Source organism: Felis catus, chromosome A1 (assembly GCF_018350175.1).
Source record: "Felis catus isolate Fca126 chromosome A1, F.catus_Fca126_mat1.0, whole genome shotgun sequence".
Taxonomy (NCBI): domain Eukaryota; kingdom Metazoa; phylum Chordata; class Mammalia; order Carnivora; family Felidae; genus Felis; species Felis catus.
Window position 1 is genome coordinate 129,955,193 of NC_058368.1, and position 17,254 is coordinate 129,972,446.

At 36.5% G+C, this 17,254-nt stretch overlaps 1 protein-coding gene across 10 annotated transcripts in view; it reads left to right on the top strand.

The window, feature by feature from the left end:
* IPO11 (importin 11) overlaps positions 1 to 17,254 on the top strand; it is a 212,120-nt gene that overhangs the window by 131,398 nt on the left and 63,468 nt on the right. For all 10 annotated transcript variants that reach the window (XM_045061184.1, XM_023256975.2, XM_045061173.1 and 7 more), the window contains exons 25-27: positions 554 to 649; positions 1,613 to 1,726; positions 9,255 to 9,376. In XM_045061184.1, the coding sequence (XP_044917119.1) occupies positions 554 to 649; positions 1,613 to 1,726; positions 9,255 to 9,376 (332 nt within the window). The remainder of the gene's footprint in view (positions 1 to 553; positions 650 to 1,612; positions 1,727 to 9,254; positions 9,377 to 17,254) is intronic.

Here is a 17,254-nt window from a genome sequence, read left to right on the forward strand (position 1 = left end):
GCATGTAGCTGTTGAGTTTTCCCAGTACCATTTGTTGAAGAGACAGTCTTTTTCCCATTGCATACTCTTGCCTCCTTTGTTGAAGATTAATTGACCATATAATTATGGGTTTATTTCTGTGCTCTCTGTTCTGTTCCACTGATTTATGTGTCTGTTGTTGTGCCAGTGCCATACTGTCTTAATTACTACAAAAAAGCAAACACTTATGAAATGCCTTTTGCTGCCTCTGTTGGTGTGACATTTTGTAAGGGTTTTTTATAATGCAAATGTGATACATTAACAAAATGATACTGTTATTAGAATGTGATTAATTATTCTATGTGGTATGTATAGCTATGTCTATATATTATACACCTTATATCACTTTTTTTATCAAATCGATTTTTAATGGATTGTAAAAGTGCATCTAGTGTTGGAATATTGAATATGTCATGTGTTTGTGTATTCTGAGATTTAGTGTGTGTTCTTTAATTCATTGTTTTCTTTACCTGTATTTGCATGAAGCAGTTACTTGCATTATTAAGTATTACCAGTATGTCTTTCTGATTTTTAGGTTGTGGAAAACGCCCTTAAAGTGAACCCAGTATTAGGTCCACAGATGTTTCAACCAATTCTACCCTGTGTTTTCAGAGGTATTATAGAAGGAGAGGTAAGATTTTCCTTAAGCTTCTAAGAGTAGTAGTATTGGACTCTAGGATTCTACTTTTTTTCTTTAAGTTTTATGTATGTATGTATGTATGTATGCATTTATGTGTGTGTGTGTGTGTGTGTGTGTGTGAGAGAGAGAGAGAGAGAGAGAGAGAGCGCGCGCGCATGAGTGGGGGAGGGGCAGAGACAGAGGGAGAGAAAGAGACTCTCCAGCAGGCTCCACACTGCCAGCACAGAGCCTGATGTGGGGCTCAAGCCCACGGAGCTGCAAGATCATGATCTGAGCCAAAACCAAGAGTCGGATGCTTAACTGCCTGAGCCATCTACTTTTATTTTCCTTCTTCGTTGGAAAAATACTTTTTCTTTATTATTACAGATAAACAGAGACCTTTTCTTATAATTGGAGTGTTTTGAAGTATATCAAGTAATTTTCAGGGTAGTTATCCAACTTTGCATTTTCCTTCTCCACAAAGTATAGCTTTTTTTTTTAAACGTATGTCTCTTATTCATATGCATGTGTATTCATCCACAAAGATTTGAAATAGAGGAATGGAAAAGAACAGTGCTAGTTGTACCACTTATTAAATATATGCAAATAATGCTTCTTTTTTTGAAGTCACTCTTTTAAGTTGATCCATATAACTATGTACTTTTGGAGTATTGACAGTAGTAGGAATAAATAAGCCATCGGTAAACATTCTTTCTGTGTGTCTGTTTATAATCCATATAACATATATGTAACACATTTATTTGACCTTGTATGACATATATTTAGTAAGTTACTTCAAACTCAGATAATACTGGCACTTTATCCTAAAGAAGGGATTTTGATGTAGAATGTTATTGTATATCCCTGTTGACTGTTACTGTGTCCGTAATTGTTCTTATTTATACTCCTACCTAATTTTGACTCCTACCTATACTCCTGACATAATTTTATGTGTGCTGTCATTTATTTTTACAGAGGTATCCTGTCGTGATGTCAACATATCTTGGCGTTATGGGTCGAGTCCTGCTACAAAATACTAGTTTTTTTTCTTCGCTTCTTAATGAGATGGCACATAAATTTAATCAAGAGGTAAGAATCAGTTGAGTTAAATTAAAGAAATTCAGTCTTTATTCAAATGAGGATTGGAAATAATTTGGTGAAATAATTCTATAAAAGTCTTGTAGTATTTAAAATTTTATATTTAAAATTCTTAATAACTTACATTATACCTGTAATTTTGAAGAAAGAAAAAGGAATCTGTGAATGGCAACTGAAATTTACCCTTGTTCTCTTCATAATAGGCACTTGTATTCTGCTTAGCCATAGGATGGAATTTTGGTTTGTTTATGGTTGCAGTTTTTATTTATTCATACTTGAAGCAGAAATACTTGACATAAAATTATTTGCTGTCTTGCAATGTCGTGCAGTGAGTTTCCTTCGTAATTATTGTGGGAAATAAGGTTATCAGCAAAAGCTTACTAAAAAAATACTGTAACTGAAACCAGCCACCAGGGCAAGTATGGAATAAGGTTCTTAAGTGAGTTGGTTACTTGAGACTGTATACATTATGTTAAAATATGGTTTTTGTGTTTTAGGTCCTTAATCTTTTCACATTTGTAAGATCCAGAAGGTGGAAAAGTACTTGAACGATGTCTTTAGAATGGAGGCAGTTTGTAAAATCTCTGTGAAATAAAACAAAGAATAACAGATGTGTTATTTCCACTTAAAGGAAATCTAGATCAAGGAAGTGCAGATTTGAGAGTGTATATGGCTTTTCTAGAATTTCATTTAGATATTATCACTAGATAATATCTAAATATCGTTAGAACTCCTAGTCTTTGTTTAGATGAATAGATATGTAAGATTTTTCATTACCTTCATTAAATTTAGCTGTGATGGGATAATATTAAAACAGTTAAAGGAGTTTATTTAGTTCAGTTTAGCAAAATTTGTTGAGTGATTTTTAAAATAACAGTATATTTAACAACAATATAAGTGTCATGTATTATATTAAATCCTTACAACAACCTATTGAAATAATAGTATTTTTATTTCCATCTCTCATATAAGAAATCCGAGGCTTCCATAAATTTACGAGCTTGCCTAATTTTACACAGCTAGTAAGTGATGGAGTTTCTGTGTATATTCCAGCTAACCTATCTTTGGAGCCTCATCTCTCAGTGAACACTCTACACTGCCTCCTATCCATCCTGGATCAGACACTTGTACACTACACACTGGAGACATTTGTTTTGACAAGCTTAGAGTAATCTTAAGGGAGAGAATACTTAAATGGGTAATTTCACAGTAATCGTATGAGCACTATGTTAGAGATGTGTTCATTGTGCTGTGAGAAGAGAGCTGTCTACTATGTTACGTTTTTTTCCTTTTTTGTGTGTGATAAAACACATATAAAATTTACCTTCAGTGATTTTTAAGTGTATCGTTCAGTGGTATTAAATATATTCATAATGTTGTACAGTCATCAGCACCATCCATCTTTATAACTCTTCCAGTCTTATAAAACTTGAACCTCTACACCTGTTAAACCATAACTCTCCTAGCTGCTGGCAACCACCATTACACTTTCTATGCCTGTGATTTTGACTACTCTTAAGTACCTCATGTAAATGGAATCATAAAGTATTTGCCTTTTTGTGACTAACTTACATTACTGACATAATTTCCTTGTTGTAACACAGGTCAGATTTCACTTTCTTTTTAAGGCTGAAAGATATTCCAATGTATGTATATGCCACATTTTGCTTATCTGTTCATGCTTGGGTTACTTCCACAATTTAGCTACTGTGAATAAAGCTACTATGAACATGGCTTTACACTTACCTCTCGAAGTCACTGTTTTCACTTCTTTTGGATTGGTATCCTGAAGTGGAATCCCCGGGTCATATGGTAATTCTATTTTTAATTTTGTGAGGAACCGCCATACTCTTTTCCCCAGCAGCTGTGCCATTTCAAATTCCTGCCCACCGTGCACAAGGGTTCCAGTGTTTGCCAACACTTGTTGTTTCTGTTTTGTTGTTGTTGTTGTTGTTTTGAGAGTGTTCACCTTAATGTGTGTGAGGTGGTATCTCCGTGTGTTTGTGAATGAATAGTGATGTAGACTGATGAATAGTGATGTAGACTGTCTCTGCATATGCTCATTGCCCATTTGTGTTTTTCTTCTTTGAAGAAATGTCTAGTCAAGTTCTTTGCCCTTCAATCAGATTGTGTTTTGTTGTTGAGTTTGAGGAATTATTTATATGTTCTAGATATTAATTCCTAGATATTATGTATTCTAGATATTAATTAATTCCAGATAAATGATTTGCAAATATTTTATCCTGTTCTGTGGGTTGCCTTGTTACTTTGCTGATACTTTTGCTACACAAAATTTTTTAGTTTTCAAGAAGTCCAGTTTGCCTTTCTTTTCCTTTATTGCCTATGCCTTTCTGCCATATTCGAGAAATCATTGTCAAATCCAACGTGGGGAAGCTTTTTTACTGTGTTTTTTTTTGTTTTGTTTTGTTTTGTTTTTAACGTGGTGCATTAAAAAGTCATACAGAAAATTTTCTGTAATTTCCTATCTATGTTTCCATGTTATCTTAAATAATCATCATTTAAAAAAAATAGATGAGAAGAAAAGGCCACCTCCACGGTGTTAAATTTCATATTAAAGAGAAATCACAAACAGTGGCTATTGCTGGGACTGTTGGAGCCCGTTGACAGTGTGAAAGATTGAGGAAAGAGCTGTTATTATTGGTTCAGACTTCTTTCATTCCTGGTATTTAGAGCGTAAGCCTTTTATGGAACACTTGTTATCTTTTCTCTTTTCATTTTTCATGACGAAGAGGACATTTGTTTTTCCTCAAAGAATTCAACGAAAACATGTCAAGCCATCATGTTTGAGCGTAGAGACGAAGGGAATGGAAGTGAATAAAATAGTATTCCAGTTCAGATGGCTGCTTTTGACTCTAAGCACAGTTTTGAAGAACATCAAAAATACATGCAGGAATTAATTAGGGCTAGGCAAATGAATTCCAGTAAATCTAGATAGCTTTGAAGCAAGCAAGGGTTTTGGAGATAGGTTGTCTCTTCTCAACACTTGAGAACAGTATGAGATAGTAGAGTAGGCCAAGTTAAACTAAGAATGATTTCGTATCTTTGGGAAAGGAGCTGGGTTTATTGCAGAAGCCACCATTAGAGTACTTTTTCTTCTAAGCATTTGTTGTGCGAAGTCTCTCAGGGTTACTTGTTTATATTGAATGAATGATGAAAACTTTTTAGACTAATCACCTAATTTAGAGCTTAGAACTTTGGGGATATTGCGTGGTCTAGGGAAATTTACTAGAAAGTCACAGTATTTGTAGGTGGGTTTTTTTTGTTTTTTGTTTTTTTTCCTCCTGAGGCATAGCCTCTCTTTTAGTATGAACAACTGTTGTGGAAGTCATGGTGGGGGAAGGGCTTTGCAGGTGAGAATGTTTCACCATTCAGCATCTAGATTTTCATTTAAATTCTCTGACTTTAATTTATACCTCACCTTGCCTTCCTCTGTTCTTGGTTTCTTGAGTTGGAGCTTCTCTGATTTTAATAGTTCAGATTTTGTGTCTGAATTATTTCAGGAGTGGGAAAGGGGATCTACAAGGTTCTGATTGTTTCTTATACAGATTCTCAGCCAGTTTTCCTGTTTTGAGCTCTGTGCGTCACCTCTGCCTTCTTTGAGGCATGATGATTGCAGGATTCTGAGGACCACATCTGCTTACATTATTGTTACTTCTTTGGCGGGCAGCTTGGTTTCAGGCTTTGCTGTTCTGCCCAGTCACTTAAGATTGTTTCATGCACCGGCCATCCTCAAAACACTGTTGCTGTCTTTACCCAGTGTAGTTTCTCCTCTTGGACTCTATGGGATTAATCCTTTGCTTTTTATATTTCTTTACTTTCATTGTGGGATTTAGGGGAGGGGGGAGTCCAACAAATGCCTACGTTCAGTACTAATTGATAATACTGCATTATGAAAACAAAATGTCCATATGCTGCCAGGATAGGTTTGCCTACAAAAGCTTACCATAATCTAGTTCTTGACTCCTTTAGCCTCATCCCTTAGCCTCATTTTGGAACTTCATGATCAGTTATTCACTGCGCCGATCACTTGTCGCTTTCTTGAGAGCACTTACCTTCCTCTTGCTCCAGAGTACTTGCCTACAGGCTCTTCATTCCCTCTCCCTCAAACACCCCGTCCCAGTCTCTCACCTTCCTTAAGCTTGATTCTTCATCTTGTTTCCTTCTGCCTTAAAACTAAAATCTTCTAGGGGTTCCTGGGTGGTTCATTTGGTTAAGCATTCACCTCTTGGTTTGAGCTTAGATTCTGATCTCACTGTTCATGGATTTGAGCTCCACGCTGAGGTCTGTGTTAACATTGTGGAACCTGCTTGGGATTTTCTCTCTCTCTCTCTCTCTCTCTCTCTCTCTCTCTCTCTCTCTCTCTCTCTCTTTCTCTCTCTCTCTCTCTCTCTCCCCCCCCCCTTCCCCAGCTCACACTCTCTATCTCAAAATAAATAAACTTAAAAAAAAAAAAAAAACAACTAAGCTCCTCTAGGTAACTTTGCCTTAGTCTCCTAAGCTTTAGTTGGGTCTTTCTTAGGTATTCCTATAGTATTGGGAACTATGCATTTATCATCAGGGCCGGGTTTGGGTGAGGCAAGTGAGGTGCTGAGAGTGAGCACCTCCTTAAATTTTGACCTCACACACTTTTTTTTTGCTTCATCCTTGTTTTGGCTCTATTCATGTGTTCACAGGGTCAGCAGACTATGTATGGCCTATGGCCCAGATTCAGTCTGCTGCTTGTTATTGTAAAGTCTATGAGTTAAGGATGGTTTTTATAGGGATGTCTATGAACTGGGTGGCTTAGTTGGTTAAGCATCCAACTCTTGGATTCGATTCAGGTCATGATCTCACAGTTCGTGGGATTGAGCCACATGTCAGGCTCTGTGCTGACAGCTCAGAGCCTGCTTGGGATTCTTTCTGCCTTTCTGTCTTTCTCCTGCTTACACTGTCTCTCTTTCTCTCTGAAAATAAACAAATAAACAAAGAAAAAGAATGGGCTTTATATTTCTTAATGGTTGAGAAAAGAATAGTAGTGTTTACTGACACATGAAAGTTTTCCAAAATTTTGTACAGGAATACATCCATGTGCATTTCTTTACATATTGTTTATGACTAATGTTGAGAGTTGAATATTTATGACTGAGACAATAAGGCCCACAAAGCCTTAAATATTTACTAACTGTCCCTTTACAGAAAAAGCTTGCTGAGCTCCTGTGTTCGAATTGTTTATTTAAGTCCCCACACATTCACTGTTTTGTGCTGTTATTATTTTTGTAATCAAGGAAATAAATGTATAGACTATGGAGACATCTGTCTTTGCTGATTGCATCCTTATTCCAACCAGATACTTTATTGTAGTTTTAGTTGTATACATTACATTTCAATGTTAACTTGATATCTGCTTTTACAATGGTTATGGTTTATTTTTTAAATCTTGCTTACTAGGTATTAATTGTAGGAAGTCTAGAGAGCCTCTCTACCATTTGTTTCCAAATTAAATGTGACTTGAAGACAAGTGATATATATCAGAAGTTACCAAATTGTCATGGTTCATGGCGCCCTTAGCGTGTCTATAATATTTTCACGTGCTCATAAGCCAGAAGAAATAAAAATATCTCATGGTTTCTTTTATTAACTGGTTGGCTCCATGCAGCTTAATATGTACTTTAGTCCTAATAATTTAGTAGTTAACTGAAAAACAATATATAAGTCTAAAGAAAGAAAAATATATTTATTTCATTCTTAAATTGCCACAATTACTTACTAATGGAATATGTATGCTTATTGGGCACCACTCAGATTCTCAAACTTTGGAGTCAGATTGGACACCTGCAACTTCGTTTTGTTTTACCTGGATTTCTGAGTAGTACTTCCCAAAGATAGAAAATCATCATAAAGAAGAATTCTTGTGGTATCTGACAGATATTTCTCTGTGTCTCTGAATAATTATAAGCCTTTTGTGACTTCATTGCATCCTAGGATGCAGCACACAGTTAGCAGAACTCAAATATAAGTAATTGTCTTGAACATGTGTTTCCTTGACTGTTTATTACTTGTACAAAGTTGAAGTATTTCTAGGAAAACATGTAGAGGCATATAAGAAGAACAGTGTGGGAACTTAAGGTTGATTTTGTATTCCCCAAATCCATGAAGTAGAGATGTTGATAGTAATTGCATTTTTTCAAAAGTACTATAAGTGGACACGTGTTTATAAGCAAACCCTGAGATTGACTTTCAGTCACTATGATCAGTACAGTTGGTTGTGTTTTCCTTGATAGGTTCTAACACTTTGAGTCAACATTCTCCAGAAAAAAGAGAATCTTTTGTGTGGAGAGAGATGTGTGTCCATGTATACACATCACACACACAAGGATGAGAGAGAATATGAGAGAATGGAGGGGGAGGAGGCAGGGAGGGAGTGATTCTAAGGAATTGGCTCACTTGATTGTAGGCACTGGCGAGTCCTAATTTTTTAGGAAAGGCTGAAAATTGAAATAGGATTTCTGGGTTATAGTCTTGAGGCAGGATTTCTTCTTTTCTGGGAAACCTTAAGTTTTGCTCTTAAGGGGAAATTCCCCTGATTGAATGAGGCCCAATCCACATTATCTAGGGTAATCTCTCTTTTCTTTAAAGTCAACTCTTGGGGCGCCTGGGTGGCGCAGTCGGTTAAGCGTCCGACTTCAGCCAGGTCACGATCTCGCGGTCCGTGAGTTCGAGCCCCGCGTCGGGCTCTCGGCTGATGGCTCAGAGCCTGGAGCCTGTTTCTGATTCTGTGTCTCCCTCTCTCTCTGCCCCTCCCCTGTTCATGCTCTGTCTCTCTCTGTCTCAAAAATAAATAAACGTTGAAAAAAAAAATTTTTAAAGTCAACTCTTGGTACATGTTAATCATATCTATAAACTGCTTTGACAGTAACATCTAGACTAGTATTTGACCAGACAATTGGACACCTTAGCCTGGCGGAGTTGAAAGGTACAATTAACCAGCACACTTAGCAATTCTGTATTATGTTGATTATTTTTAATGTAGCATATAAATGTCCTGGAAACTGATTTATTTTTCTTTGAAATACTGCAGGTTGAGGTTACAACCTATCCTTTCCTCCAAAAGTAGCAACAAATCAGTCCAGCAAATTACGCTTTAAATATTTAAACATCTAATCACCCAAGTGAATAACTATAACCTAAGTACAAGTTGACAATTTTGAAAAATGAGTGTACTTTTTTAGTGTACCAGGAGTGTATTGGATTGGTGATTTATTAAATGAAATTACTAAAATCTAAATCTATTTAGATCTCGGAATAAGTTGGCTCTCAAGATTAATGAGAGTCATTTTCCGGTTTGCTCAAATTATTCCTTTCCAGCTCCAGGCTTGCCCCAAATTCTTGTATTTCAGTTCTGTCATTTGCTGGAATTGAACTTTAACCACACCTTGTGAGGTCTTAGCCTTTAACAGTAGTGCTCCGCAAGTAAATAGCATTTCATCTATTTTAAGATGCCTCCTGCTCTTTTTTTCAGATGGATCAGCTTTTGGGAAATATGATTGAAATGTGGGTTGATCGAATGGACAACATTACACAGCCTGAAAGAAGAAAACTTTCAGCTTTGGCTTTGCTTTCTCTTCTGCCATCTGATAATAGGTGAGGAAATGCTTTTTAATACTTTTGTTTCTTTAAAGCATCAAAATATTAGCACTATCTTTGGCCGTTGGTATTGCTGCATGTTGCTGGGCAGTGTTGTATTATATATATATGTGTGCTAATTTTGTTAGTAGACCGTGATGGGACAAGTGTTGGTCTAGATCTAAAAAAGATGTGAATGGGAGCGGTGGGCACTTCACTTTAACTTGGTCATGTTCATTTCATAATTTATGTCACTTTTGTCTGAATTTTCATTTTTTTAAAATCAGATTTTATTACTTATTTTAGGTCCTCTTTTTTGTATAAGGTCAACGTGTAAAATTATGTCAGTAGCACTTTATAAAGTATCCTCCTGGTAATTCAAAAGAATGTTACATAATTTGTTGTTACTTATTGTGCATTATCTCTAAAGAAGCTTGCGATTTCTTTTTTCTCTTTGCATAGCTAAAGTCATTTTGTTATAGTTTACACACTTTGTTAAAACTTTCATTTCCATAAAGCAAATTTAAAATCCTTTGATTTGGACGTTAAACAACACTATCAGTTTTTTTGTTTTTACCCCTTGTCATTGTGGAGTTTGGCATTACCTCTTTCTTTCTTTCTTTCGTTCTTCCCTTTTCTCTCTCTCTCTCTCTCTCTCTCTCTCTCTCTCTCTCTCTCTCTCTCTCTCTTTACTTATTTATTTGAAATTTTTTTTATTTAGAGAGGGAGAGAGAGCACAGCAGGGGAGGGACAGAGAAAGAGGGAGAGAGGGAGAGAGAGAATCCCAAGCAGGCTCCACACTGTCAGCGCAGCGCCCAGTGCGGGGCTCAAAGTCACAAACTGGAAGATTATGACCTGGGCTGAAATCAAGAGTTGGACCCTTAACTGACTGAAATGCCCAGGCACCCCTGTTTTTTTTATACTTTTAATTTTAAAGGTATAAAGCAGGCCTTAAAATTGATTTTGTGTGAGAATAATAAACTAGATCATTATGTCTTAGGGAACTTTAAGAACACTTGTATCCTAATGATAAGTTAGGATAAACTAAATCCTATAAATAACTGAAATAAATCCACTTAGCAGGTGTTGTTTATTTCTGATATGGTAGTTTGAAATAAGCCCACAGGTAGTTGTTTTGTCCTAACACCATAGCAATAGATAATTATTGAACACATACTGTAATGCTGTATGTCTTTATATATTGCCACATGTTTAACATTTACATCTCATTCAATTTTTAATACAGTCCTGAGGTATAGGCATGAATATTTTCCTTTTATAGAGCAAAGAAATAACTTGAAGATGTAAACTAACTTTCCTTGTGTGTGGCATGTGGCATAACATAAGGCATATTTTGAGCTGGCCCCACTGGATGCCAGGACTTGTTCCTTTAAATACAGGGTAGTGCTCTTTCTTAGGTGGACGTGCACAAGACCAACATATTTCCTCACTCTGAAATTGAGTGGTATCTTACTGATTTCTGAAGACCAAATTCCAGCTACCTGTGTTTCTACTTCTGTTTTCCTTTCTTACAGGAGAAACAGTGACTTGAGAGTATTTAGGCCTTTAACATGGAAGTGTTAAAGAACCTCGTCTTGGACAGTAGCCAACACTGTAAACATTTGTTGAATAAATTAATGAATGGAAAAAATATTAAGGTTAATAAAGCATGTTAGAGTTGTCTCTAACCAAGTACTGAAATTCTTGAGGGTAAATTAGAGATAACACACGTTAAATGCAGAAAGATACCAGTGAACCTCTAACCTCCAGTTTAGAATCACTGCTTTCAAGAATGACCATTTGGGAAACTGTTAAACTCTCCTTTACCCTAATCTAGTGAAATTTGGTAAAAACTATAGACTTCGGAACTACATTGAAATCTCATTGCTAGTAGTGACTTGCTGATGACCGTGACCATCTTACTTGACTTACCTGTGCCTACATTTCCTTGTTTTTAAATTTTTTTTTCAACGTTTATTTATTTTTGGGACAGAGAGAGACAGATCATGAACGGGGGAGGGGCAGAGAGAGGGACACACAGAATCGGAAACAGGCTCCAGGCTCTGAACTGTCAGCCCAGAGCCCGATGCGGGGCTCGAACTCACGGACCGCGAGATCGTGACCTGGCTGAAGTCGGACGCTTAACCGACTGCGCCACCCAGGCGCCCCCATTTCCTTGTTTTTAAAATGCAGATACGTTCCTAGTGAGAGTATTGTAAAGATTAAATGAGTTTATATATGTAAGGTCAGACTATTTGGATAGATGAGGTTAGCTGTTCTTATTTCTTTCCTTGCTTTCTCTCTTCTTTTCTCACCTATTCATCCATTTACTGCAGGAAAGAGTTCAAGAAGCCTAAGTCTCTGTGTGTACGTGCACTCATTTCTAATTAAGTACATTTTCAGGTCTATTGAGTGTCTGTATTCCTGTTCATTAATTCATTTTTAAAATGTCTATCAGTGACATATGTTCTAAGGAATGTTACTTTCTGCTTGATGATGTTTTATAGTACTCTGCCTTATCCCCAGCTTAAGGATATCTGCTGTGTACATTCTTGTTCTATTGTCTTGATCACCTTCTTAACATAGTGCAATCTTTTTTTTTTTTTTTTTTAAACTTATGCAGTGCAGTTGTCTTGAGTCATTTTTGTTTCCCTCTTCCTTTCTTTAGCTGGAATAATTCCAGGTTTGAATATCCTGCCTTTCTTAGGGTCATATTTATATGTAGAGGAAGCAGTATTTTCTTCATTTCATTTTTATATGACCATAACATTATTTACATATATCTCCTTTAATATTTTCCAAAAAAAATTCTTCCAAAGTCATAGATTAAACAAAACTACTACTTGGAGATGAGAATAATCAAACTTCACTTTGACTGTCTTCTCTAAAATAGCAATTCATCTTCCACCTTCAAAGACACATTTTTATAATGCGATTCTAAGCATTTCAGATATAAGTGTTCTTTGAGAGCAAGTATTGCAAGAATTTTGACTTTTATTTTTAGATTTAAGGAAGTCACCAATGGGGAATATTTAACATAAGCTAGTTGAATAATTAAAGAGATTGGCAAAGCTGCTGTTTTTAAGTATGATAGCTTGCTTTCTGGGAGAAATTGCCTTTATAATATACTCCTCTGAGTATCAGATTTACTAAACCTGCTTGGATTTGATACTTGGTACCTCTCCATAATTCTCGTTTATCTCAAAAATAGTAGGGGCGCCTGGGTGGCGCAGTCGGTTAAGCGTCCGACTTCAGCCAGGTCACGATCTCGCGGTCCGTGAGTTCGAGCCCCGTGTCAGGCTCTGGGCTGATGGCTCAGAGCCTGGAGCCTGTTTCCGATTCTGTGTCTCCCTCTCTCTCTGCCCCTCCCCCCTTCATGCTCTGTCTCTCTCTGTCCCAAAAATAAATAAACGTTGAAAAAAAAAATTAAAAAAAAATAGTATATATAATATCTACACTTGAACATTAATTATTATTTAAGAAAACTTTAATATGGTTTCTAAGATAAGTCATTTTACGACTTTTAAAACATTAGACTAGTTGAATCAAGGTAACAGTTTCCAAAGAGTACTATTTTGGTATAGTTTAAACATATTTAAATTAAAGGCAGTTTACAGTTTCTAAGTTGTAGACATGTTGCTTCACCTGAGTTATACTTGGCTTAAACTGACCATTTCTAAATGAGTATTTAACTTTATAGAATTTTATTTTCATCCCTTAAAATAGGATGTGTTTTTCTTTTTTACTTCCAGGTCATATATTTTTTTAATATTTTATAGTATTTTCTTTTATTTGCAAATCGTTGGCCTAAGATCTCAGTAGCTTTTCTGTAGTGAAAATCAGTTCTCAATTTTTTGTCTTTCCCAAGAAAAATGTCTTAGAAATGTGTGTGTGTGTGGGGGGGGGGGGGGTTGTAACAACTTTATTGACACGTAATCCATAGACCATACAATTCACCCACATAAAGGGTACAACTCGGTCATTTTTAGAATTTTTCACGGAGTCTTGCAACCATCACCATAGTTGGTTTTAGAACATTTTCATCACTCCCATAAGGAAGCCTGTATTCTTTTGCAGTCTTGATTCTGTCATCCCCCCAGCTCAAGGCCTTAGAGCAAGGGCGGTGAGGGTATTAGGGACAGAGCTGGGTGGAGAGTAGAACATACATCCTAGAAAGACAGGCCTGCAAGATACCGTTCACTTTTCTTCTCTGCAATGTATCATGCAGTTAATAGTTTCCATCTAACAGTATTGCTAAACAATACTGTTAAAGATAAGCTACTAATAGTCATGTGGGGATTTTTTAAAAATCCATTTCACTCCTGCCCAACTTGTCACATGCTGAAAATGCTAGGATTCAGGTCTTTAAATTGCGATCTAGTCCTAGATGCAGTCCTTACCCTTGCTTGCCTGTTTGTTGCCAGCATTCATGCTTTGCTTATTCAGTCATTTATTGGTTCAGGAGACATTACTAAATATGAGTGCATCGTTAGTAGGTCCTGAGTGCTTTAAGTAAAGTGCAGGTTTATTTTTATTTAGATATGGCGAGGCCATCAGATCAGGGGAAATGACCATTGAAAGATGGTTTGTCTTTAGCAGTTCCCAAGGGGAGGATGCACTCCACACCACACAGAGCCACAGGGAAGCACCAGGTTGGTCTGGAGGCACAGGGAGTTGTGGGCATGAACCTTTCTTGTGGTTTCCATGGGAAGGAATGGGAAAGCGAGGGCGAGGAGGTTTAGGATGGGAAGTTTAGTCTGGGCTAGTTTAAATAATTTCAGTAGGCTCTAGGGTGTAGGCACTTTTGCCACTTGTGTGTTACCTGGCCCTTTGGTGATTAGAGCAGGGGGATAGTGGCTCTAAGTTTAAGAGCCTGATGAAAGAAGTAGTGGAGTATGGGCTCTGGATCAGATGGTTTGCATATGGAATGTATGTCGGAAGGCAGTCATTTACTATCTCTAGGAATTGGCTAGCCCTGGGAGGGGCATTCTTTCCAGGGTCATCAAGATCGCATCTGTCAAACCATCAGCATACAGAAAATAACCCATGATTAATACACTGAGTATTAATCAACTTTTGTTCTTAACACCACGCTTAACACCTTAGGGGGTACACAGTAAGTTTATTGAATGAATGAAGAATGAATGTAATACTTAGACTACAGTCATGGGCCATTTTTTCTCCCAACTAAATACATTTTTCTGAACTTCCAAAGAATGTTTGTGCCTGAAAAATTGAGCCAATTTGATTTCTCAGTTTGTCAGTCCTGGTAGGAAGCGTAGCATACTTTTTGGTCAGTGTATAAAGTACTACTTGAGGTAGATAGATCATTCTTCACTTTTGCCCTATTAGCACACCTAATTTAGCAGACTTAAAAAGGAAAGTTTGTAGATTTGTAGATTTGTTGTGTTGTTGCAAATTAGGGGTTCTTTGAATGGAACTACTTAGGAATATTTTAATGTGTTAAATTAATTGTATATATAAATTTTGTTATCTGCCTGTCAATACCCTTTCCAAGAGTATAAAATGAATCTAGATGTATTTACTTTGAAAAGGATGTATATTTAACATTTAAATTAGTCATTTGAGCATTAAATATGTTTTTATAAATTCAGAAAAGAGGTAGTGTGAGATTGTGGGATTTGGAATTAAGGTTTCATTCTAACACTTGGGAAAAGTGAGTCTCTCTGAAAACCAGTTTATATAATGAATAAGATAATTTATACTGTTCTGTAGTGCTACAATTAAAATATGTATATGATATACAAAGAGTATAATTAAATTCTAAGCCATTTAACAAACATTAAATAAATGCTGAAAATCTTTGTGCATCGTTAATTGTTTTCATTGTAATGCTAGTTAATTTTGAAATGAAAAGCTATTAGTGGACATGTTTGTTTATACTAATTATCTGTGTCAATTTCAAAAAGATGAGAGTCTTCAAGATTGATTGTTTCTAAAGTTGATTAATCAAAATCTCAGTTGCTAGTGGATTGCTCATTCTATTGGGCTGGATTAGAGTGATGGGTAATTTTACTTATTTATGTATTTATTTTGAGTGATAGGTAATTAAAACACCAGATTCCTATACATTGTATAGGTCTGATTTTATAAATGGGTTCCTGATAGTAGGTTGAGCTATTATGGGAAGTCAAGTTACCAATTAAAGTTACATTGTCTCTGTTGCGACAGAAAAGCTGTATAAGTTTCTGTATCAAACTGTACAGTCCAGATAAGAGAGGCCAATTTGAGAAGACTGATGGGAAACATACTTTTCCTCTACTTCTTGTGTGAAATTGATAAGATGATCAAGTCGTGGTATTTCAGGTGTGCATATTCCACTAAGTTTAGAGTGGGAGTGGCTGAAAGCACCCTTAGTGATAACTCTACCCCTTAGAGTTGAATGATCATTCTCCCTCCCTTTCCATGAAATTTAACTGAACATCTCTGCAATGCTAGATGGTGAGATTACCGTGAGGAGCAAAACAGATGCAGTCCTTACCCTTGTGGAACTTAAAGTGTAGGGTTTTCATTTTGTGTGTGTGTGCGAGTGATGGTTGCTCTTATTATTAATTTTTTCGTCAAGATTTGCTTGAACTGATTTCTAATGTAGTGTGTATTATCTCAATATAAAGAAGTTTTTGCAAAGGGCAGTAAGGTGTCCCTGGGAAAGTTGTTTAGAAATTTTATATTGTCAGAGTCGAACATAAAATGAGCAATCGTTACAGGATGTATTGAATGGTGATTCTTTACTTCTCTCTCATTGTTAGATAAGGAAAATAAAACATGTGTAAGAGTACTTGGGAATTTCAGGACCTTGCCTGGTGAGGTTCTACTCCCTGTCTTCCCTTTGACTATATGGTTTACAAATGGGATATATACCCTTGGCTTTTCAAAAAATAATCTTTGGCTTATGAATGTTTTCCTTTGTATGCAATCCAGTATAGTTTGTAGTAATGACTGGTTATGATCATTTCATTTCATCTGGGAGAACCCCTCTGTGATTCAGCTTTTAATGATTTTGTCATTCGACTAGGCTGTGCATATGTATTTTTTTGGGTCTTGCTGTGAATTTATTTTTTTTTTTAAATTTTTTTTTTCCCAATGTTTTTATTTATTTTTGGGACAGAGAGAGACAGAGCATGAACGGGGGAGGGGCAGAGAGAGAGGGAGACACAGAATCGGAAACAGGCTCCAGGCTCTGAGCCATCAGCCCAGAGCCTGACGCGGGGCTCGAACTCATGGACCGCGAGATCGTGACCTGGCTGAAGTCGGCCGCTTAACCAACTGCGCCACCCAGGCGCCCCTCTTGCTGTGAATTTATAGGCTGGTCTTCTTTGCAGACATAAATTGAATAAGATATCTACTTTTGAGCTGATTAATATTCATAAACTGAATTTTGTTAGCTGTAATCTAGCAGAAGTTGGAGGATGTAGACAAGGTGGTTTAAGAAGATGAACGATGGATGCCATAATCACAGGTTCACTGCCTTTATCTGTATACAAAGCAGTTTTGAGGAAAAAAGAGGTAAATGACTTATTCCTGGGCTTGCTGATTTTGTTGTTATTGTTGAAGGGTTATAATCCTTTTAAAAACTTCTTTTTTAAAGCTGAACGTGAATTTGTTTTTCTGTCAGTGCTTCGAAATCCCTTTGTCCCTCCCTTCTTACCCCCAAAATGTCAACCCTTTGTAAAGTATTTTGAAGTGTTTTTGTCCCCTTACCTTAGAATTTGAATGGAAATAGTCCATTTTGGTTTTTGTTTCCAGTAAAAATCCACTTTACTCTTAAAACGTAGCAGAACTAAAATGCCCCCACCTTCCTTTCCTGATATAAAGCCTGCGGTACTGATAAAACAAACATTCAGCAGTATTTTTAAAATTCTGATAATGTGCTGG